General features: G+C 59.7%; 2 protein-coding genes across 6 annotated transcripts in view; both read left to right on the forward strand.

Moving 5' to 3' along the window:
• LOC111157562 (centromere protein M) overlaps positions 1–5,723 on the forward strand; it is a 10,965-nt gene extending 5,242 nt beyond the window's left edge. For both annotated transcript variants that reach the window (XM_022519077.1, XM_022519078.1), the window contains exons 5-6: positions 642–733; positions 4,910–5,723. In XM_022519077.1, coding sequence (XP_022374785.1) covers positions 642–733; positions 4,910–5,050 — 233 coding nt within the window. In that variant the 3' untranslated portion in view covers positions 5,051–5,723. The remainder of the gene's footprint in view (positions 1–641; positions 734–4,909) is intronic.
• A 7,435-nt stretch (positions 5,724–13,158) lies between these two features.
• Positions 13,159–15,724, forward strand: LOC111157707 (TNF receptor superfamily member 13C). Of its 4 annotated transcripts, none has more exons than XM_022519342.1 (3): positions 13,159–14,097; positions 14,355–14,672; positions 15,037–15,724. In XM_022519342.1, exons 1-3 carry the CDS (start codon positions 13,953–13,955, stop codon positions 15,216–15,218), a joined length of 645 nt encoding a protein of 214 aa, XP_022375050.1. In that variant the 5' UTR covers positions 13,159–13,952; the 3' UTR covers positions 15,219–15,724. The 4 variants fall into 4 exon arrangements, with proteins under 4 accessions (XP_022375050.1, XP_022375053.1, XP_022375051.1 ...); XM_022519345.1 differs by having other exon boundaries at positions 14,439–14,672; positions 15,031–15,724; XM_022519343.1 differs by having other exon boundaries at positions 13,160–14,097; positions 14,436–14,672.
• Positions 15,725–23,300: the final 7,576 nt, after the last annotated feature.

A 23,300-nucleotide genomic window follows, 5' to 3' on the forward strand; every position in this document is an offset into this window, starting at 1 on the left:
GAGCCTGATGCGGGGCTCGATCCCAGGACCCTGGGATCATGACCCGAGCCGAAGGCAGAGGCTTAACCCACTGAGCCACCCAGGTGCCCCAGAGAGCCCTCTTCTAGAGCCCACGTCCTTAGTGACTATATTCTACAGCTTCTCATGAATGCTCTTTTCCTCTTTGCCTCGCTAACCCCCATTTCCCATCTCGTGGGCGACAGCTCCCTGACCGGCCCTGCAGTCTGGGCCCCTGGGAGTCCGTCCCATAGACTCCCCACCCTCCCTCCTCCACCGGTGGTGCATCCTCGCCGTCCGCCCCGACCCAGCTGAGCTGTGAACTCCCCAGGCTGTGCGGTGGCTGGTACAGATTATGCTCAGTAAGCATTGACGAATTCCCTATAGATTAATTCACTGAATCTCTGTAGTCCTGAGGGCTATTCCCATCCTCATCTTCGAGATGAAGAAACTCATGTTTCTAGAGCATACTCTCTCCAAGGCCTCCCAGCTTGAGAACAAATTATGTTCTAATTTGACGAAAAGCAGGTTGAACAGGCAGCTGAGGCCGGGAAAGGGGTGATGAATGAGTTTGCCCAGTGCCTCCTGGCTCACGGCCGCCAAGGCAGACATTCCAACCTGCCACACTCACGGCTTCTTTGCAGCTGGCCGGGAGAGCCACTGCAGCGTTCACCGGAGCACCGTTGTGAGGCTGGCCCGCACCTACCGGAGCCCCCTGCTCTTCTGTGACCCAGAGGTGAGGATGCTGATCGCGGGGGCGCAGGGAGAGGGCTGTCAGCGCTCCGTGGGTGTGTCAAGAACGCTTCTCCGAGGGTCATCAAGTGCTCGAGCCAGGGGATCCTGATGTGAAGACACAAGATCCTGATCTGAATCCTGGCTTTGCGGCTCACTGTACCTCGGGTACAACAGTCAGCCTAAGCGGTGGGGGGCACAAACGCAAAGCAGAGCGATGATACACATTCAACCTGAGCACCTCCGAGATGCCAGGCGCTATGGCTTGTGCCTTGCATTGCTTTGTTTTCTCTCATAACCAAGTCTCGTGTCTGTGTGTGTGGGTCCTCGTTACCGTCTTACTCTCCTGCCGGGCTGTCAGTGCTGTGAGGCCAGGCATCTTGTCTGTTTCATTAACCAGGGCTGCCTCGTGTCCTTGCAGTCACAATGCCCACTGCCCCCCTTATGCCCCTGGACTACAGGCCTGGTCCAGTCCCAGCGCGAGGCAGGGCATCCAGCAGGCAGCGGCAGTGGCCGGGCAGTGGGTGGCTGGAGGTTTGGAGGGTGTCTGTGGTGTCGGTTCTGTCCCAGCTCACTTCTGTTGGGGTTTCTCATGGGTGATCCTAATTATGAGCATGACAGAGCAGTTTTGCTGATACATTTTGCTCTCCTGCTTCTCTTCCTGCAGTATGAATCCTGACTTTTGCTAAAAGTGGTGGTCAGCGGAGGACTGGGTGGTCAGTGGAGGACTCCCAGGGCCTGGGCCACCCCACCCATGTACCAGACCTGCTCAGTTCATTGTGGGGTGTGTTTATTAGTTTTGAGGTGCGTTTCTGCTCTGTTTTGGGTCTCGCACCTGTTCCCAAAAAGCCAAGTGACGTAACGCAGAGAGAACCGAGTCAGCACCCTCTCCATTATCAGCACCCAGACCTGGGGCTCTTATTCATGGGTTTGTGGACCCCTCTGGTCTGAGGGTAGAATTCGGGGGATCTGTGAACTTGTATGAGAAAAAAATACTTCCTTTTTTCCCACTAAGCTGTACGTGAAATTTAGCATTATGAGTATGGGCAGGAGAGGTCGGCAGTAGTAGCTGGGGCTGGGTCTGTTACCAGCAGAAGCGGCAGACGTTCCATCTTGTCAGGGGAGGGGCAGGTCTCCTGACTCAGTGCATCGATACAAACTGACGCACTACTCTGTCACAGATTCGGTTTTCGTATTGGGTGACTATTTAAGTCAGCACGCTGATGTCAGATAGGACCGTGAGGCCTGTGCCATGCCCGAAGTGCCTGCCCTTCCAGGCTTTTCTTACAATGTACCCCAGACACCCAAGACCTAGAGAGGAGAGGCGACTTGCTCAGTCATGCAGCTAGTAAGTTCTACGGGAAAGCCAGCAGATTTGCAAGCCGCTGTCTCCTTCCCTTCTTAGCCTGCTGACTGTGTGACTTTGGACAGGTCACTTCCCCTACATGCAGCCTTCATCTCCTTACCTCCAAAGGGGAACCATAATCTTTGATCCACAGCCCAGGTACCTCAAACTTTGGTGTTCCCTCTGCGGGGTGCCCAGGACCTTGCGCTGTGCGGTGCAGTTCCCCTTGTGGCCAGTAGGTGGCAGGCCACACCAGGTCCTGGGGTCTGCGGGAGCCTGACTCCAGGAGAAGGCCTGCCCCCAGGTAAAGCTGGCATTCCTTCGGAGGAAGCAGCCGGTGTTTGGACAGTCATCACTCCTCATACCTGTGTTGTCCTTTGCTGGACACACCCCTCCACATACCTGAGTTTGCGCCTTGCTGTATTTTAAGGCCTTGCCCGGCAGGAATTTTCAGTCCTGTTCACACATAAAGAAACACATTCCAAAAGCCGGGGCATTGACCCAGTGCCTGTATTTCCGAGCGCTGCTGATAGGGCCCGGAGCTGCTGCCTGAGCACAAAGACGGGCCAGGCGTTGCGGCTGCCCCCGCAGAATCAGGGGAGCTAGACCGCGGGCACCGTGTGCCACGGCAGAAGGACTTGCCGAGACCTGGAAGCCTGGCGGTGGGATGAAGTCGTTCCTCCCTGCAGGTGGCGCGGCAGCCTGGGGTGGTCAGATTTGGGGTTTGGGGCCACAGCTCCGGAGTGTGGTGTGTGGATTGGAGGAGGCCCGGCCAGGGACGAGGCTGCTGCAGGAGGCCAGCCGGGGAGCCTGAGTGACAGCAGCAGCAGCTCGGAGCTGTATTCGGGGGCGAAGGCCACAGATCTCAGAGGGAGCGGATTTCGTCAACAAAGACTTCTTCGGTACCTCCAGTGAGCCAAGCGCTGTTCTAGGCACTAGCCACGCAGCATAGAACAAAAGAGTGTAAAAGGAGGAGGAAAACCCCAGCTCTGTTGACATGGAGGGAACAAAGCAAAGCAGTAAAAGGTGTGGGTGTTAGAAAGTGAGCATGTGGCGTGTCGGGTGGAAATGCAGTGAAGGTTGGTGGGGTTGACGCGAGTGACCGTGAATGGGGCCTTAACAGACTTGAAGACGATAGGAAGGCAGGCGCCGAGACCGCTGGAGGGAGGAGGCCGGAGGACCAAGTGCGAAGGCCTGGTGTGTGGGCCTTGCCTGGTGTGCCCAGGGTCCCTCCCCGGGAGGCCGAAGACCAGAGCACAGCATAGGGCAGGGTAGTGGTGGCTGTGTCGTAGTGACCGCATCCCCAGAGCAGGAGGGCCTCGTGGGTCTTAGTAAGGGTGGTGACTTTCAGGCTGTGTAAGACGGGAGCTGCAGGGAGGGTGCCGGGGTGGGGGCGGGGAGGGCCTGATACGGGTTTTATTTATTTTTCTTTTCTATTTATGTGATGCAAGTTTAAATGGATCCCTCCAGCTGTTGGGAGGAGAGTAAATGGAAGAAAAGCAAGGGCAGAAATGAGGAGGCGGGCCCGGGGGCTGTTTCTAGAAGAGTTAGGAGTGGCCTGGGCTCCATGCTGCCCAGGGAAGGGGGAGGCAGGATGGCCTGTACCACTGGACCATTTTCCAGGGTGGAGCCAACCGACTGTGCGGGTGGCCGGGGTGTGAGACGTAGGAGAAAAGAGAGAATGGCCCCAGGGTTTTCAGCTGAGCCGCTGTTAGGATGGAGGTGCCCGTGGCTGAGATGGGGTGACTGCAGAGGGGACAGGTTGGGAGGACCCTCAGGGACTGCACTGGAGACATGCTAATCAGATCAGGGTGTCTGTCAGCCATGTACCCGGAAATCGAGTAGGCAGCCACGTCCGTGTGTCTGACGTTCAGAGGAAGGGTCTGGAGATGTAATCTGGGCATCGTGGGTAGTGAGATGGTTTTAGATCACAGAACTGGATGAGCTTCCCAGGGAGTGTGTGTGGGGAGCAGCCCTGCGAAGGCCAAGGCCAGGGGCAGCACTTAGATGTGTGTGTGGAGGGGGCGAGTGTGGCATCCTGGGCCTGGTGAGAAGCATTCTGGAGACGGGAGCGCTGTGGCTGACGAGGGTCTGATGAGAGACTCGGTGAGAAGGACAGCTGCCTTTGGATTTGGACTAAGGAGCCACAAGCGACAAAGATAGGAGCACAAGCAACACTGAGGGTGCCTGGTCCCTAGTGAGGGTGACTGGTCAGATGGCAAAACCCCTTCCCCAGTTAGAGGAGGAGGAGGACAACGAGATGTGCCCACGGAGACTGTTGGCAGGGGAGGGCGACTGAGCATCGTGTGGCCTTCGCCAGGCACTGATGTCACATCTCCTTTGCTGCTTGCTGGCACCATGCCCGGGGACAGAGTCGCCAGCCCTACCTGACCCCACCCCACGGCACCTCCAGGCCCCTGCCTTCAAAAGCCCTATTAAAGGAACCCTGTTGATGGGACCTCCCTGTCCCCATGAGGGCCACTCTCTGTCCACTCCTCTTTTCCACGCCCAGGTAAAAGGGTCTTCAGGGCCTCTGCCTCCTGGACGTTGGTTGGAGCTGGGTCTGGTTCAGATCCCAGCCTGGAGACTGCTAGATCCTTCACCTGCCTTGGCCAGCCGTGCTTGCTAAGCCTCGCCTCCCCTGGAGGAGGGGTCACTGTCTGCGGCATCCCTGGTCCCTGGAGGACCTCTGAGGGCTCTGTAAGCCAGAGCAGTTGGAAGCTGCTGGGTGAGGCGGGCTGTGGACAGGGGCCTGGCCACGATGGGCAGTGGTGCCCGAATCCGGCCCCCGCTCTCGGCTTCCGCTCACCCCCATCCTCCGCTCTCCCTCGGCAGGTGGACGGCTTCCGAGCCCCGGTCGCACAGCGGCTGGTGCGAATGCTGCAAATCTGTGCTGGCCACGTACCTGGTGTCTCGGCCCTGAACCTGCTGTCCCTGCTGCGGAGCTCTGAGAACCCCACCCTGGAGGACCTGTGAGGCCTGCGGTCCCCCCCGACTGAGTTGCCCCTCCCCAGGGCCTGGGGTCTGGGGCGGGGGACTCCACTGTTGCCGCAGCCCAGCTCTGGGTCTGCGGTCTGCTCCCTGCACGGCCCAGACTCGGGAGCCCTGCTAGTGGGACGGCAGCCCCCGCCCCGCCGTGCTCATGCCAGCGGAGCCCCGTGTCTTCATCCACCTGCCGGGCTGCCCCACCGCCTCAGGCTTCGTTTGAACAAAGCATCCACGGCTCAGAAATAAGTCTGAAAACCCCTGGTCTTCTCCACCACCTCGATTGTGCAGATGAGGACACTGAACCCGGACAGTTATGAGGGTCGGGCAGGGGGCTTGGACTCTGCGACCCCATCTGACCCCACATCCTAGCCTTGCCATCCTCACAGAGCCCCCTGTGGCCTCATAGACCCTTGGTTTCCCAGGTGCATAATGGAGATCGTTCTACTGAGACATTGTCGCGTTGGTTAGGACCGAATGAAATGACAGGCCTGCCGCTGTAGTGCTCCCTCCATGTCAGTTCCGTGTATCCCGTGATCCTTTGCAGTAAGGCCTTGCCCGGTTCCAGCTAAGCGCTCGGTGAACGGTACCTATTGTGTGAAGTCCCACAGAGCTGGGTTCAAAAGCTGGTGCAAACCCAGGAATTACACTGTTTATGAATTGATAACGTTTGTGGGAATTATGTGAGAAAGGCTGTCTGGAGGGTTGGCTTCTGGCTTGGCGGCCAGAGGTTGTGCCGTGACAGTGGCTCCCCATCTCCTCTGGGTCTAATAAGAATTTGCAGAAGTGCCAGGGTTGGAATCCAGAAATCCGGTCAGCCGCCAGGGCTCCTGCCGCTGCCGGGTGGCCAGCTGGGCACACGCTGGTAGAGGAGACCGCAGGAGGAGAGCCGGGTCTGGGCTCCCTTAGACCATGACGGTGCCCCCTCCTCGCCCCCATTTGGCTCATGCAGGGACCTGCCTCCAAATTCAGGCCTCTGCTTCGACTTTGCCGTCACAGCTGGAGCCCCTGCTCTCCATGAAGTGGGGCCAGCTTGAAAATCGTGAGGGGATGCCTGCCTTTCTCCCCGCCATAGGCTCCTGCTCAGGCCTGGCCCAGCGCCGCACCCCTGGTGCTCAGTAGGTCCAGCAGCCAGACGGCTGGCTGATTAGAGGCCAACCCGGGGGACCCTCTGAGAACCTCAGCTGCGATGATTCTGTCTGAGGCCCCTAGTGTCCGTGACACAGCGGGGCGCCGCACACTTCATTCTCCTCACACGGCCGCTCCTGTGTCCCCTGGCAGACCTGCGAGGTCGGTACTATTTCCCTACTTCCGCTCGTGCCAAGATGCCGGGCCAGAGGTGTGTCCACATCACACAGCTAATCAGGCGGCTGACCTCCAGACCCTCCCCTGCTCTTCCCTCCAGTTGTTTTCTTAGGTGCCTAATGGTTGAACAAAGGTTCAGGCATTTCTGCTGGGCAGGCCCTGGCTGTCCACACAGAAGTGGTGGACACGCAGGCCTTGTGCCTGAGAAAGCAGCGGTCAGGAAGGGTAGTCTCAAGGAGCTGCTCCCGCGTGCTGGGGTCCGCACCTCAGGACAGGGGCAGGCCTGGGGGAGGAGAGGGCGAGGAGCAGGGTAGGAGCACTGCCCGAACCAGAAAGAGGACGACTGCAAATGTGGGGCTCCTCAGCACTGGGGAAGGGAAGCCAGCTTCCGGGGTGAGGTTGCTGCGTCCAGGGTTGAAGGAAGAGGCCGAGGTGAGGTGAAAGTGCACGCTAGTCTCTGAGGGGATGGGCAGGATCCGCAGAGGCCCGGTGCCTCCTAGGAACCAGCCTTGTCTTCAGCTCCTCGGCAGCCTGGGCCGGAAAGTTGGGGCTTTGTAGGGCAGTGCGGAGAGGGGGTGAAAGTAGGGGGGGTCTCTGGGAGCCGATGGAGCAGGTGTCCAGGCAGAAGAGGAAGGCAGCGTGGACACGGCCTCCCTGCCTTTGCCGGGCCCCGTCCCTTTGTTGGAGATGAGGGGTGCCCCTCCCCTTCCCCCTTCACCTACCCCTGGGCGGCATGGGGCACACTTCTCTCCCCTCCCCCAACTCTCTGGTCCCTGTGCCATGTTTTCTTTGCCACCTGGTGCCATTTAACAAGAGAAGTGGCATCACACTCCAGCCAAGGATCTGAGAGCCTTCCAAGCGCCGGGGGAACTCAAGGCTGTCACTGCTCCCAGCTCCAGCGAGCTTGGCAGGGGCCCAGGACCTGGGAGCCTGCCTCTGCCTCACTGCAGAGCTGAGCAGCCCCTGAAGGGCAGTCAGCAGCCCTCCCAGGCCTGTTCCCCCCGGCTGGGGAGTGTGGCTGCTCTGTACTGTCCGGAGGCCAGGGACGCTGGGAGGCAGTTCAAGCAAGGGAAGGAATGGAAGGCCAGTCTTTCCGCCCCAGGGGTGCCTGGAATGGCTGCCTGATGCTGCGGTGGCGTGGGGGGAGCTAGGAGAGGCTGTGCCAGGCTTCTTAGGGATCTTGTGACCTGAGGCAGGTCCCTTTATCTTCCACGAGCCTCAGTTTCCTTGTCTGTAGAATGTGATCAGGCTAATGAATGCCTTTCTCCCTGGGGGGCCTCAGGACTGAGAAGGAGAAGCCATTATTTTATTTTATTTATTTGTTTTTTAAAGATTTTATTTATTTGACAGAGCAGGGGGAGTGGCAGGGAGAGGGAGAAGCAGGCTCCCCGCTGAGCAGGGAGCCTGATGCGGGACTCGATCCTAGGACCCTGGGATCATGACCTGAGTCCAAGGCAGACGCTTAACCAACTGAGCCACCCAGGCGCTCCAAGAAGCCATTATCTTAAACACAAAACTTCGAACCAGTGTCAGAACTCTCAGGTTGGCCTTGGTCACAAGACAGTCACAGCGGAGGCGGTTACGGGGGACGGGCTGAGGCCCCTGTAGGAGATGCCTTTCTGCTGGACCCGTGAGCTGCTGGCTCCATGCTGTCTGAGTGCACGGAGGAAAGAGGAGGTTTGGGCCCCACTGTACGGGGCAAGGCTTGGTCAGCCCACAGGTTCTTTTGTTCCTTGGGCACACCCCAGGGGGCTCCCGTTCGTTCGCAGGAGAAGGCCTGGGCCTGTGTCCTGGCCCCAGTCTAATGCTATTTCCCACCCTGGCCAAGGAGGCCGAGCCTCCCCAGGGAGGAGGGGGCTCAGCAGCAGGGCACCGGTGTCTCCTTCAGCTCTCGGCAAGCGGAGGCAGGGGCAGCCTCGGGCTGGGGCTCTGCCAGGGCGACCTGGTCACAGAGGGGAAGTGGTGCAGTGGGAAAGGGCCCAGCCCTTGAGTCTCACTGACTTGGGGTCTGTGGCCAACCTGTGTGGGACCTGGGGGAGCTCACTTCCTGTCTTCCTGTCCCCACAGCCTCTTGAGGTTCTCATGGGTCTCAGAGAAACCAAAGAGCCCGACCCTGTGCGTGCCCCGTGTATGCCCTGCACAGACAGGGCTGGCTGCCCGTGCCCTGCGGCGTGGCAGGCATGGTGGAGTGCCGGGGAGTTCTGGAGGTAACGGCCTGCCACAGCCGGCCCCTCCCCTCCCTCACCTACTGCGGGGCCAGGCCTCCCCGAAGGGCTCCAGCAGAAAGGGACCCTCTCCACAGGGCACACCTGCTGGCTTGCCCTCCTTCCTTCTGTCTCCCCTGGGGCCGTAAGCGCGCAGCAGAGACTCGGTGTGGGAAGGCTGCTTGTAGACACCTGGAGACTTGAGGGGTGGGGGGTGAGGAGTGAGGACAATGTGGTGGATTGTCAGGACCTGCCCACCTCTGCGTCCCACCTGAGTGTGACCCTGTGGACTGCAGGCTGCTGAGGACCAACTCTGGGAGGGAGGGAGAGTAGGGAGTCCCAGTGGCCCTGACCCGGACAGGAGGCCAGGAAGCAGCCTTCCTTCTAGGGGCCACCCTCTTACATCCGGAGGAATGCCAAAGGCATCTGGGGGCCCCTGGGAGTTCACACTGGGGGGAGTGCCTGGTCTTGCTACGTAGTGGCCCTGCGAGGCCTGAGGGCTCCCCGCACCTGGCCGTCCTCAGCCGTGTTTGTCCACAGGCTGATCTTCCACTGACCTTCCACTGAAGGCCACTGACCTTCCCTCCACCTGCTGACCGGGAGGGGACTCCACCGATGTGTGTGTCCTGGGAGCCGTGGGGGGGCGGATCTCAGGGACTGTGGGGCTGTCTGGCTCGTCCCCATCCTCCTGAGCCTGCTTCCCTCTTTGTAAAGTGGGAACCCCGCTGCCGTTTCCCCCACAGGGCTGCGGCAAGGGGTGTGGGCTCCCGCAGGGCACGGGCCGGCAGGTGCTCAGGCAGTACTGGGCCCTGCCATTTTCCTGGTCACTGTGCCATTCCCTGGGCCTCGTCTGCTCCTCCCCGGACATCCTGGGTGCGGGGGTCACTCTCACCCGCCTCCCTCTGTTCGGAAATCTCACCAGGCCCGGCCTGACTCCGGGCCCTCCCTGACACCCTTCCCTCCTGAATTTGTCTCCCCAGCACTGCTCAGCCCCTCACCTACTACACGGTTTCCCCGTTTGGATTTTGTCTCTGGGGCTCCCTGCCCTCTCTCCAGCACCTAGAACAGTGCCTGGTGCAGAGTGAGTCTCCGAAAGTATTTGCTGAACCAATGGTGGCGTCTGCTCACAGTCGGCCTGTGCGCCAGTTAGAGCCCCCGGCCCTTGTCCCTGCAACGCCGGGGGAGGCTCCCTGCTCTCCCACCTGCCACCCGCAGGTGCTACTAGCCCCCAGGTGGCGGTGACTGTGTCCCCCATCCCAAGGCCGGGCTGAGAACGGCTGGGCTGCCCTGGGCCGCAACCCCCAGGGATGCCGGACTGTGTGTGGGTATGTGTGCACGTTTACGTGTATGCGTGCACATGTGCGTGTAAGTGTACGTGTGTGTGTATGTGTGCATGGTGGGGGGCAGGGAGATGAGGGCCTGAGTCTAGGCAGCCTGGGCCTGTGAAAACCTGGACAGGGTTTCCAGAACCACATCATGGAAAGGCCTCACCTGCCCTTGGAGAGTCTGGAGTGGAGGGCAGAGGGCTGGGGGCTCTCCACCTCGCGACGGCTTTGTACGGAGCCTCTGTCTCTCCTGCCCCTCGTCCCAGGGTCCCCACATTCCTCCAGGGAGGGGGACTTTCTAGCAGTGTCCTGTGTGTCAGTGCTAGGTACAGGAGAAAGACAAAGGGAGTCCCCGTTCTGGGGCCCCTGACCACTCCCAGGACAAAATATGACAAAAGACGAAGGAGGGCCCACGCGGCTGAGGGCTGAGGCGGGCAGGGAAGCCCACAGAACAGCGCACACTGTGTGGCCCCTTTTCATGAATCACAAACCCTGCTTTTCTGCAGACGCTTATGTGAGAATGGAAAGGCACAAAATAGGATGGGAGGAAAAAGTCCAAAGGAAGAACAGCCTCCCTCTGGGGACAGCAGGGAAATGCCCCATCTTACTCACAGACTCCTGTGTTGTTTGAGGGTTTTTTCGTGAGAATGTGTTCAGGTATTACTCACAGAATTGCAAATAAAAATAATTTTTACGTAAGGAGTGCGCCCTGGGTCTCCGAGCACTTTCACATCTAGATCTGGGGGGGCCGGGCCCCTCTGTCCCCCGGGACTGCCCCCGCTTATCACCGAGCTTGTCCAAGTGGCAGAGTTTCCTCCTTTCCCCACCCTGTCCCCGAGGCATGAAGGGCGCAGGCCACGCTTCACAGCCCGCCGGGCACAGGCCCTGTCCGGGCTCCCGGGACGCGCTGGGTCATTCCTCTGCCCCGCAGAGCCCCTGCTTCGCCACCTAGAAACCAGTTGTCAAGATACCGCCTGTGTCAGACCTATTAGGGTAGTGTCTTGAGGGGAATTCAAGGGACAAAGATCATGGGAGACTCCCTTTTCCCTGACAGACCCCAGATTAATTATCTTTGTAAAACAATTCACCAGGAAGCGAAAACGTGAGAACACTGAGATGTTCGTTAGGTGGGTTTTTCAGCAACAAAGTCCCTTCTTGGGGCGCCTGGGTGGCTCAGTGAGTTAAGCCTCTGCCTTCAGCTCAGGTCACGATCTCAGGGTCCTGGGATCCAGCCCTGCATCGGGCTCTCTGCTCAGCGGGGAGCCTGCTTCCCCCTCTCTCTCTGCCTGCCTCTCTGCCTACTTGTGATCTCTCTCTCTGTGTCAAATAAATAAAATCTTTTTTTTTTTTTAAATTCCCTTCTTTTCTACCTAGTACCTTTGAGGCCATGATACCAGAGTAATAAATAAAAATAAAATAAAATAAAATAAAAATAAAAACTATCAAGCGCCCAGCTGGCTCAGTCAGTAGAGTGTGAGACTCGATCTCGGGTCCTGAGTTCGAGCCCCACGCTGGCTGTAGCAATTACTTAAAAAAAATAATAATGGGGCGCCTGGGTGGCTCAGCCGGTTAAGCGTTTGCCTTCAGCTCAGGTCATGATGCTGGGGTCCTGGGATCGAGCCCGCATGGGGCTCCTTGCTCAGCGGGGAGCCTGCCTTTCCCCTCTCCCACTCCCCCAGCTCCTGTTCCCTCTGTCAAATAAAATCTTCAAAAAAAAAGTGATGGAGAGAACATGAATAAAGAAATTAATCGTCACTTCAGAGATGTGAACCAAAATAAGGAATACACTGAGAATTTAACCTAGCATTTATCATGCTGGTCTGTCGCGGAAATTTCTCTTAACTGTGAGGTCGAGATTCGAGGCCTCCCTCCGCCTCCCGTTCAGAAGCGGCGAGTGAGAAGGTGCGTGCGGGGTCGGGCACCTGCCCACGCCGCTGACACGAATCACACACGCCTTTCGCCGTTGCCTGCTTTGTCCTGGGCACGTGGCCCGTTCGGCACCCCGGCGGCCCCGGGGAAACAGTCCCGCTCCCCACTCTGACTGGCGCCCCTGAAGGCCACGTCCCCTGCTTTCTACGGGAGCCCGTGCGGGCCCCAGTGAGACGGGCCCGCCCAGCCTGCGCAGAAGTGGCTCCTGCAAGTGACCCCAGACTGGCCCCAGGGCCCACCTTCTCCCAGGGACAGGTTCCTCCCTCCCAGCTCCCGCAAGACTCAGTCTGCTCTGCCCGATGGAATGAGGGTTCAGTGAGGCGCCCGGTCCCGTGTAAGGGCTCTGCGGTCCTCAGGGTGACAGGTCGTAACAGCTCCGCCAGGGATGGGGGTGGGGGTTCTGCCGCCGCTCCCCTCCGGGCTCCAGGCCCCCCCACGCCCTCACCACACACCCACACTCACACCCACACCCACCGCCCCAGACCCACTTCTCCTTTGCAGCTGCCTGACGCCTACACCTTCCTGCCAGAGAGTTGTTGGCCCGTGGGCAGGGGCCGGAGAGGCAGTGGGCCAGGGCTCCTCGAGGCCAGAAACCTGGGGCCCAGCCTCGCTTCCCTCACTCCACAGCATCACTCTTTCCTCCTAAACAACTTCAAGATGGTTCCCCTGCCCCGGACCCCTGTGTCCTATCTCCAACCCCACAGTAGCCAGAGAGAGAGGGTCCTTAGGAAGCACAGCTCCCTGCACTCACGTACCTCCTGGGGCTCCCCGGGGCCCAGCGCCTCTGCAGCCTCCGGCTCCCTGCCTCCCCAGCACCCCCCAGGTGGTAGCCATGCCTGTCCCCAGAGTAAGCGTCCCGTAAGCGTCCCCTCTTACCTCTCTTTGCCTTTGCCCTTGCCAGTCTCTCTGCCTGGAAGCTTCTCTCCCCCTTGCAGCTGCTGAAGATCTACTCCTGTGCCCAAGCCCCTGCTGTCCCCTGGATCCCCAGCCCTGACCGCATAGGGGTCTGGTGTGGCCCACCGTGTCCGCCGTGCTGGGGCTCGCTGCCAACCCCTGCCCCCAGGGCCGGGGCAGCAGACGTCAGGAAGGCTTGTGTGTGTGTCTGAGACTCAATCTGAGAGACCGAGGAGGACAGACAAGTGGGGAAACCCAAACACTGGAAAGGAAGGACAGACAGAGGGGACTTCTGAGACGCAGAGGCAAGCAGCCGGGGACACACATATCCTGGGGAGAAGGAGTTGGGGTGGGCCGGCCGCCCACTGGGCCTTGCTCTGTCTGTCTGTTCATCTGTTGATCTAAGTCTCCCTCCTTTCCAGGACCTGGAGACAGCTGTGAGCCCTTGGACCCTCGGCTACCCTCCCCCTCCCCTGGCGGTGCCCTCTGCTCCGGCCAGAGACTGCTTACTCTCACGCAGCTTGGACTAGGCACTGTCTGCTCAGAGCCCCGCAGAGTCCCCTGGTGCCCTCAGCCAGGGTCAAACTCCATAACCCTCCACTGAGGTCCCAGCCCAGCCCTCCGACCCAGCACTCTCTGGGCTCCTGCTCTGTCCTCCTCTGTCACGCTCCCCTAGACCTCGCTCCCTCTGGCAAACACCTTCTCAGTATTGCCTCCTTGACAAAGCCTTCCTGTCCCCCTCCGTGGCTGCTGCTGGGAGACACTGTCTTTCCCTGGGAGATGGGGCGCTCAGGAAGCATCCGATAAAAGGACCCAGCTCTGCCTGGGAAGGGCAGGAAGGAGCCCCAGGGGAGGGTGTAGCTGGTGGGGGCTGTCTGGGGCTGGGGCTGGCCCTTGGGGAGCAGGACCGAGGAGGCCACCCCGAGGTCTTTGTCCTGACTATGGGGGCCCAACCTCTATCGGCCAAGAGCAGGCCCAGGTCTGCACCCCAGCACTGTCCCAGAGCCCAGCACAGGGCCCACCCAGCCAGCGACTGGGGGTGATGGTTGAGCGGTTGAATGGAGGAACCGCAGGTAGAAAGAGAAGGTGTGGGGTGCAGGGCCTTGGGGCCCTGGGTGACAGTGGTCCCACCCCAGCAGGCAGGAGGGTGGGGCGGGGCACAGTGGGTGGTGGCCCCTCCCGGTTTCCTCCTCCCGACAGCAGAAGCCAGACTCAGTGCACTGGGTGTGAGGCAACATGGGCAGCAAGAGGAGAGGGGCCAGGAACAGGAGGGGCAGGGACGGCCCGGCCCCCACACAGTGTGTCCAGGCCCAGTGCTTTGACCCTCTGGTCCGAAACTGCGTGGCCTGCAATCTCTTCCGGACGCCAGAACCGAGACCGGGTAAGAGCCTGCCCAGTCGGCCAGCTGGGCAGCAGGGCAGAGAGGGGCCCCCTACCAGCCCCGCAGGAGCCGCAAGCATGGTCTCTACCCCCTTCCCCCAGCCCCACGATGGGGAAGGGGCGCGGTGACCAGTTTGATGGGGGGCTGTAAGCAGGGGGCCTGCTTGGGGACCTGTGGTCCCCACGTGGCCCTCACCGCTCCCTGTCTTCCCCTCCTCCTGTCCACCCGCCCGGCCCTCTCTCGCCTCCCCGGCCCAGCCTCGCCTCCCTCCGACCCTTCCCCTCCCCCGCCGTCTCTTCCCTCCGCCCCCTGCCCTCCCTCTCCGTCCCTTCCCCCAGCAGCGGGGGCCAGCAGCAGCCTGGCGCCCGGGACGGCGCTGCAGCCGCAGGAGTCGGTGGGCCCGGGGGGCGCGGCGGAGGCTGCGGCGGCGCTGCCGCTGCCCGCGCTGCTCTTCGGCGCCCCCGCGCTGCTGGGCCTGGCGCTGGCCCTGGTCCTGGTGGGCCTGCTGGGCTGCCGGTGGCGGCGGCGGCTGCGCGCGGCGGCTCCCCGAGGGACCCCGGAGCCGCACCCCGGCGGTAAGTAACGCGGGGCCTGGGAGCTGGGAGGGAGCCTGCAGCGGGGGCCGGGCTCTGGGGCGGGCGCTGAAGACCTCGGGTCGATTCCCCCGGGAGGGACACGACTCTAGCCTCCCAGAGCCCTCGGAGCCCGAGAGCCAAGGCTCCCCCGCTTCTCCCTTCCCCCGCACCTCCCATTTTGCCAGCCCGCTCTGCACTTCCTGTCCCGAGGCCCCATGCCCTGCCACCCCTCCGCACCCCTGCAGAGGAGCTTCGGGACTAATGGCTCCGTCCAGGGCTGTCCCTCCAGTGAGGCTTCCTGCACAGGGGTGGGGAAGGGCTGTGATGCAATCCTGACCTTGCATTCCCCACCTCCCCCCACCAGAGACCCTGGACCATGTCACCATCCTCCCCCCGGGACTCCTTGATGCCACCGCTCCCGTCTGGCCTCCAACCAGAGAAGACGCAGCCAACACCCCACCTGCCCACAGCGTCCCCGTGCCAGCCACAGAGCTGGGCTCCACTGAGCTGGTGACCACCAAGACAGCCGGCCCTGAGCAGCAGTAGCGACGGAGGGGGCAGGAGGTGGCCCCTGTCCTCCCAGTGGGCCGTCAGCCAGGGGCTTGGAGGTTGGATTCGGCTCTTCACCCCCCCGTGCCCACCTGCCCCTTTTCTGGGAACCACGCTGCTCCCCTGCTAACCCCGCAGAGCCACAGACTAGAGACCTCAGACGGCAGGCGTGGCGGCCCAACCGCACCGTAGCATTTGGCTTAAAACCAGACCATCTTTGGCGGCCCTCGAAGGTTGTGGCTGAGCTCCCGAGCTTTTGAGTGCCTGGGGCACATGGCGTAGGAGGTTTTTCTCTAAGCGCAGGGAAGCCACCATCCACCAGAATGAATCTAGGAGAAGGATCAGGTGGGAGGACGCTTAATTTATAGCTGGGTGATGTATCTCTTTAATACGTGCTCTCCCAGCTGTCCTGCTTCTAACCGATGCAAATAGCAGCAAGGAGTAACCAGCCGACAGGTTTGCTTCAGGATTTAATACAGAATGATTCTGATTGTAACAAAGAGCCTGAATTGTGCTAATTCTCAGGTATCTGTACCCGAGGGCCAACCCTGAGCTTGGCCCAACCTTCTAGGACCTGTGATGCCATTTTTCACCCCAGTAGCAGCTTCCAGAGCCCCAGGCTTGCCCTTGGGAGGAAGTCTCCAGCCCCCCTGGGGCTGGACTGCAGGCTCACGCTGAAGGCACACGGCCGAACTTCTCTCTCAGAGGCCACCTGGAGTCCCAGCTGTCTCCGAGGCGCTCTCAGCTGTACACAGGGAAAGGCCCAGGACCACCAAGGGGCTCCTTTGTTCAGAAGCCAGAGCAGACCTGTGGCCTTGAACCAGCTGGACCTGATGTCCTTTGAGCTCCCTCTCTCCATGGCCTGCCCCCTGAAGCACTAGGCCCTAAGTGCTATGGTCACTCGGCCATTCTGTGCCAGCCCCCGGGGTCACCCAATCTCCCAGGGGAATTGCTCCTCTGACAGCAGTGCCCCTTGCTCTGGGACCTGGGACTGAGACCCTCTCACTGAGTTGTAGACCAGGCCGTACTTGGCCAGGCACTGCGTCTCCTGCCGGCTCTCCTACAGAGTTAGAACCTCCTGACCCGGACTCTGTCCTGGACAGTCCTTGGAACTTGTCACAGGTTAGCACCCTCCGAAGGAACATGGACTAGGAATTAGAAGATGGAGTTTTGGGTCCCATTTGTCCCACTATAGGGCCTTGGCCATGTTCTGTTCCGTGCATCTGATGCCTTTCTGCCCACTTCTCCCTGAGCTGCCCAGCAGAGCTGCCTGGCAGATACCCACCCTTCCTGGCCACCGGCTTCTCAGCCCAGAAGACGGCTGGAGCCCCCAGCACCCTGACACCCAATTTAACTCTTCCTAAGCCACTCCCTCCCTGAATTCATCCCAGGTGCCCCTCTCTGCAAGCTACCAGGTGGCTGGGGCAAGGTCAGAGGGCTGGCAGTCTGCAGGAGGGTGGGAAGCTGGCCCAGCATGGGCCCAGACCTCCACTCTACTTCATCTGGGTACTGGAGAGTCTATGCTGTTCCGGCCCCCTCTGCCTCCCACTCACCTTTTGTACCAGAGCAGGGGGCTGGGCCCTGGAGGTAAAACCCCTCTGGGGTCCAGACATGCAAACCTCTGGCACCACTGTGTCCTAACCAAACCCCAGCTTCCCCTCTGGTCTCGGTTTCCATTTCTGAAAAATTGGGGCCGGGGGGTGGGGAGGTGTTGGATGCAAAGTGTTTCTCCAGGCCTGTTGCTGTCCGCTGTCTGAGGAGAAGGACTTGAAAGAACCTGAAAAGATCCTTGTCCACACCCCACCATTTTACAGATAAGGAAACTGAGACCCAGAGAGGGACAAGACTTGGCAAATAACAGAAGGGAGGTTCCTTGGAGAAGAACCAGGAGCAGAGGCGGGGGGAGGCGTGGGCAACGAGGGGGTCAGTGTCCCCCAGACCCCAGGAAAGGACCCCACCACTCAGGGGGTTCCAGTCTCTGGCTCTGTGTCCCAGGAAGTGTTTTCTAAGAAGGCTTCAATGAAGTCACAGCTTTTGATCTTAAGGACAGCACCCGGAGGAGGTGCGTGGGTATTTGTTCGCTTTTTTCTTTTTTTTTTTTTAAGGTTTTATTTATTCATTGGAGAGAGACAAAGAGGATGAGTGTGGGGCAAGGGCGAGGGAGAGGGAGAAGCGGACTCCCCACTGAGCAGGGAGCCCCCCATGGAGCTTGGACACCAACCCAGGACCCTGAGATCATGACCTGAGCCCAAGTCAGACACCTAACCGACTGAGCCCCCCAGGCATCCCTTGTTCGCTTTTTAAAAAGTTTTTTTTTTTTTTATTAGAAAAAAATCAAGACAAATACTTTGTAAACGCTTTGGAAAATTCAGGGCAGTGACCCAGGGTGGAGGCCATGGAGAAATGACCCATAAGCCTGAGTGACTGTAATCATTTTACACGCATAAATTTGTACCTTGGCTGTCATATTTGGTGAGTTTTGTCTGGTCTTTCAACACTTCACCAACAAGATTTTCAACATTTGTAAAGGCTTCCACTTGAGTACTTGGTTGTTTTGAGCTTTTACTACTGTAGCTGAGGTAGCGCTGCCTCCTTGACCTAAACCTTTGCCTGAGTTTTTTTATGGGTCCTGAGGGTTGAATTGATTTCCTAAAAATCTGGACCAGTTCATGTCCGCGAACAGGGATTAGATGTCCCATTTTGCAGATAGGAAAAAAGAGGCCCTGGAGGTGAGAGGATCTGGCCCAAGCTACAGTCTGCCCACCGTGGTGGAGCTGGGCTAGAGAGGCTCGAGCCCCTGCCCGGCGCCCCTGTCCAGAAGGTCACTGGCCCAGGTGCCCTCCTTGGGGATGACGGACTCCAGGAATCCATTCCGGGCTTGACTACTCACTTTCGTCACTCTCAAAGATGTTTCTCCCCAACTGGTCTCTTTTTGCTTTAAAAGGGACCCAAGATAGTCTCTGGAAGAACTGCTCGTTGGGGTAGGGACCTAGGGAAGCAGCTTCCCCTCCCCCCAGCCTGGGTTTCTGGCCAGTTTTTCCTGAAGGAGGCTCTGGTTTCCCTGAGGTCCCCAGGGCCCGGGCAGGTGGAGGCAGGGCTGGCTCAGGTCTCAGTTCCTCCTGGGGCTTCCTGCAGGCACCTTTCACTTCCTGCCCAGCAGCCCTGGGCTCTGGGGTCAGGGTGGGGGTGGGGCGGCCCAGCTGGGGAGGCCCCAGAGGAGAGACCTGACCCCTTGCCTCCCGCGGTCTTAGCCAGGACAGCCCCACACAGCCCTTCCCTCCGAGCCTGCCTCCTCATCTCCGAAATGGAGCCCCAGGGCCAAGCCGCCTTCGGAGATGAAAGAGGTCATGTGGCAAGTAGAAGGGTCTTCACCCTAGAGTGCCTCCTCCTCCTTTCCCTGGGATGGAGTCACCAGCCCTCGGAAATTCCTCTGGAAAGTGAGTTTCCCAGAGCTGGTCTGAGGCTCTGGTCTCGGCTCCTGCCACTCGCCCATTTGTTTACTGCTCCACTGGTCACACCAGATCCAAACACACCTGCTCTGGGCCAGCGCCATTCTGGGCAATGCTTGGAGGTCAGCCTCGGGCCCTGCCATTAGGTCCTGGTTCAATGGGAGAGAAGGAGTGGGACCTAACGACAGGACAGGGCGATCCCTAGCCCAGGCAGGGGGATTGACCGACCAGCATCTAGGAAGTGCTTTGGACCGTAGGAAGTACGCCCTGAGCCTTGCCCACTTTTCCTGCTGGAATGGAGCGGAGAATAGGCATTCCTGGCCCAGGGGACTGTGTGCAAAAGTGCAGAGGAGAGGGCGGGCGCAAAAGGGTCAAGAAGCAGGGCGCAGGGGCGGGGAGCTGGAGAGGTGGGTACCCTGACCTCAGAGTGCCCGGTGGGGCTGAGTCCAACCTCTCCTGCGCTCCTGCCTGCCCCTCGGCTCATGGGAGGCATCCATCCCCCCTCAGGGAACCCCGGGTGCTTCTCCAACCCCACCGTTTAGGGTCTCACCAGACCCCTCTGGCACTCCTCTGGGCACAGGGTGGGAACTCACTCCGATTTGCTCTTTTTTGGGCGGCTGAGGTCCCATTCTTCCCCACCCAGAGCAGGAATCTGCCCTCCCTCCAGTCTCTACCTGCTCCCCAGCGGCCAGGTCCCGACCCGGGGGTGGCGGTGGGGTAGGAACGACGGCCCGGGGTCCCGCGGAAGGAGGGTGGGGGAGGAGCGGGGAGGGCACGGATGTCCCTGTTCCAGGCCCACCCTCTTTCCCGGGACTCTGTAGGGCGGGGAAGCTGCCCAGGCTACGCTACAGGGGTCCCGGGGCCCAGAGGGCCTCTGATCATCTCCTCCACCTTCCCTGAGCTGCAGAGAATCTGTGATCCAGGAGATGACTCCGGGGCAGGCGAAAGTCTAGCTCCGCACCTTCCGCGGTCAGCCCAGCAGGAGGCACCTAGACCTGAAGCCGCGGACGGAGCGGGCGGGGACCGGGCTGGAGGCGCGGCTGCGGGCGGGGTCGGTAGGGAGGCGGGGCTGAGGGACACCGAGCCCCCGGGGAGTCGGAAAGGGGCGGGGCCGGGGCGAGTAGAAGGAGCAAGTTGAAGGCCAAGGGGCGAGGAGAAAGGGCGGCCCCCGACGAGCGGCGGGACCAAGACCACCAGAACCTTCTCCAAACCCTCACGCGGGGTTCCGGTCCTCACGAGCATCCCGGGCCAGATGCAGGGCATGGCCCCGGCTTTGGAGCGAGGCGTCTATGTCGAGGGGCGCAAAAACCGCTGTGGGCTGGGAGCTGACCTCAGAATTGTGTCCAGGAACCGGCGGGACGGGGGCGGGGGGGGGGGGGGGGGGCTATGCCGGGTTGGGGGACGCGCTGTGTGGCCTCCGCTGAGCTCTGTCCTCTCTGAATCTATTCCCGTCGTGTGGACTTAGTGGCCAGTCCAGATCTGCATATTCACTGGGGCCTTTGGAAGGTTGAGGCTGGGGGTGTTAATCAGGGAATTCCAGCTGTGATGTCTGCAGCGCGACGCCCTGAGGCAGGGGAGGGGAGCTCCAGGGAGAGGGTGCTCCAGGATTTGGGACTCGAGGCTAAGCCCCCACTCCCAGCACCCCCCCCATGTTGCTCCCTCAGGACCTCAGCCTGGGCGCCCCCTCCCTCCCACAGGCAGCTGGAGCCTGAGTCACAAGCTGCCTCTCAGGGAGACAAAGGAGCCACGGGTCCTCCCCCTCCCGACCTGCTCCCGCACTGGCATAGGCATCGGTGCCAGCAGGGAGTCCATCTTTCTCTAGAATCTCTGCTTTGGGGCAGCCCTCTATCACGGAAGAAATGGAAGCAAAGTGGGCTTGGGAATGGGACCGTGGAGGCTTACGGATGGCACCCACCGTGGCAATCACTGTCTCAGCGCCGTGGAGGTGGGACACTGGACAGCATGTACCTGCATGTTTCTCCATGGGGTTTGGGGGGGACTGGCTTCTCCCTGCAGCCCGGCCAGAGAGGTGCTAGCTGAAAGAAAACAGGCCTAGAAAGATTGGCTGGTCCTATTAGAGTGGGAATCCCAAACCGCCTTAGTCTGTCTCCAAAATGAAGGATAAGTAGGAGCCGTCCTTGTGAGGGGCTGGAAAGGCATTCTGGGGACAGGGAACAGCCTGGGGCTGGGAACAGGAGGCTCCTGTAGGAGTCGGGGCGCAGGGAAGACCAGGGGCTCCTGTAGGAGTCGGGGCACATCAGGCATCGTCAGGCATGGAGTATGTTATCGGGCTGTAGGAACACTTGCCTGGCCTCTGGGCCAGAACTTCCCACTGCTCTCTTTTTTGTATTAAACTGATCAGAAATAGGCTTGAGACTCAGAGTTCAGGTTCCAAGTCAGACCCTGGTCCTTCCTGGCTGTGTGCCAGTTACAGCAAGCCATTTCCGCTCTCTGGGTCTTGGGTTTGTCTCTAGGAAATCCCAAATTCCCTGGCCCAGGGCTGGGCAGACTGGTCACTGACCTTCAGTCTAAAATGGGGACACTGAGGTCCCTCCCGGGCTTTCCCTAATGTCCATGACCTCTCAGGACCCTGAGCCTCGCACAGCCAGAGCTGGGCACCAGGCAAGGACTCAACCGTGAAGGAAGAACACGTGTGCCCAGGGGTATGCACACCAACACACACACACACACACACACACACACACACACACGTGCACGCACATGTCCATGGGGGAAGGAAGGGCTCATAACCAGGCTGCCCCCAGACACGCACTCTCACTCTCATTCGGAAGCACACGCAGACACCCTCACACTCAAGCTGCTGGCGCTCAGAGCTGGGGGCGGGGCGGGTGCCCTTCAGGCACAGAGACACGGCTCCTCTGCCCGCCCCGTGGGGCCTGCTGCAGATGCCAGGGGTTATTTTAAGCCTGGATCAATGGGCGATTTTTGGTGACACAGGCTTGGGGGGGCAGGCAGAGGAGCCGAGAGACAGGTGCTCTGGTACCTTACTGAGGAGAAAGACCCCAGGGTCCAGGGAGGGTAACCTGGGCCAAGGGGTCACTCCTTAGCTGGGCTGCTCCATTTCCAGATGGTCAGCAAGTGGTCAGGCACCCGAGGGGCAGCGCCAGCCGAATGAATGGCCAGATCCCGGGTTCAGTCAGTCAGCCCTAATCTGTCTCTGCGTTTGTCCTCACCCCCCCGCCTGCCCCCAGGCTCCGTGTTAATATTGAGAGAGCATCAGTGTCTGGCATTGGCCTGGTAGATGTGGGCATCTATGGTTACTGGCTGACCACTGAGCCAGACGGAGACCAGGAGGAAGCCTTGGATGTGGGGAGGAGTTAGAGGCTGGACCTCTGCTGGGGGGGCGAGGGGCTGTAATTCCGGATCCAGCTCCTTCACGGACAAACCATCATATATATCATGTGTATATGATATATATGACCTATGTATGATATATATGATCTATAACCATATATTATATACACGTATATATATAAGTGGACCTGATGGCAGCAACAGGGGCTGGAATCTCAGCGGGGCACCCAGTGGTGCTGGGACAGTGGGATAAGAGAGGGGCCCAGGGGGGGGGGCGCCTGGGTGTCTTAGTGGGTTAAGCCTCTGCCTTCGGCCTAGGTCATGACCTCAGGGTCCTGGGATGAGCCCCACATGGGGCTCTCTGCACAGCAGGGAGCCTGCCCCCCCCCCTGCCTGCTCCTCTGCCTACTTGTGCTCTTTCTCCCTCCATCAAATAAATAAATAAAATATTAAAAAAAAAAGAGAGAGAGAGAGAGGGGGCCGGGGAAGGGACATAACCCAGGGAGGAGCACTGGAAGCTCTGGGACCAGTCAGGCCATCCTACCTAGGATGAGGCCACAGTCCCAGGGGGACAGAGACAAACCTCTTAAACCTAGTGTCCAGTCATAGGGTGAGAAAAGGGGAAGAAGCAGTCCCCCAGAGAGCCCTGGTAAACTGGAGGGCATGGTGGGAAAACTGATACAAACGGGACAGTTTGTGCCATGGAGTCCCTTTCTAGAACAACACCCCCGACCCGGGCCCCCGGGGACCAAGAACGGCTGCACCAGGAATATAGCAACTAAGTTCTAAACAGAATAACAAATGGAAAGTTTGACAGCGCAAAGTAAACTAAAAAACGAGTCACTAAAAAACAGTATGTAAAGTGGGGCTTATTTTAGCCTCAGTTGTCCCTGGTGATGGGATTAAGGCAATTTCACTTCATTGCTTTGCTCATCTATTTTCTTTGGCTCTAAAATTGTGATAGTCTTCTAACAGGGTAGGGTCTTCTGAGACGGATCAGAAGAGTGTTGTATGGGGAGGAGGAGGGAGCCGGCTATCTCTGGACAGGGCAGGAGGAATGACCCTGAGGAGGGAGGGCCTCTAGGCATTAATACCTGAAATTAGCCTGTCAGCCCCTCATCTCCACCACACGCGGACTTGATCCTCCTTTAAATGCAAATCCTTCTCCTTCCCCCTCTACTTCCTCCATTTTTATAAGCTGATCCCAGTCGTTGAGTGAAGACACCATGCAAAGGGGAGCAGGGAGAACCCTGGGAGCCCAAATCTTACAAAAACTAGACGCTAAAGTCACATCATTCGTTCATTCATTCATGCA

This window comes from Enhydra lutris, unplaced genomic scaffold (assembly GCF_002288905.1).
Source record: "Enhydra lutris kenyoni isolate GAN:26980312 unplaced genomic scaffold, ASM228890v2 scaffoldscaffold55, whole genome shotgun sequence".
Taxonomy (NCBI): domain Eukaryota; kingdom Metazoa; phylum Chordata; class Mammalia; order Carnivora; family Mustelidae; genus Enhydra; species Enhydra lutris.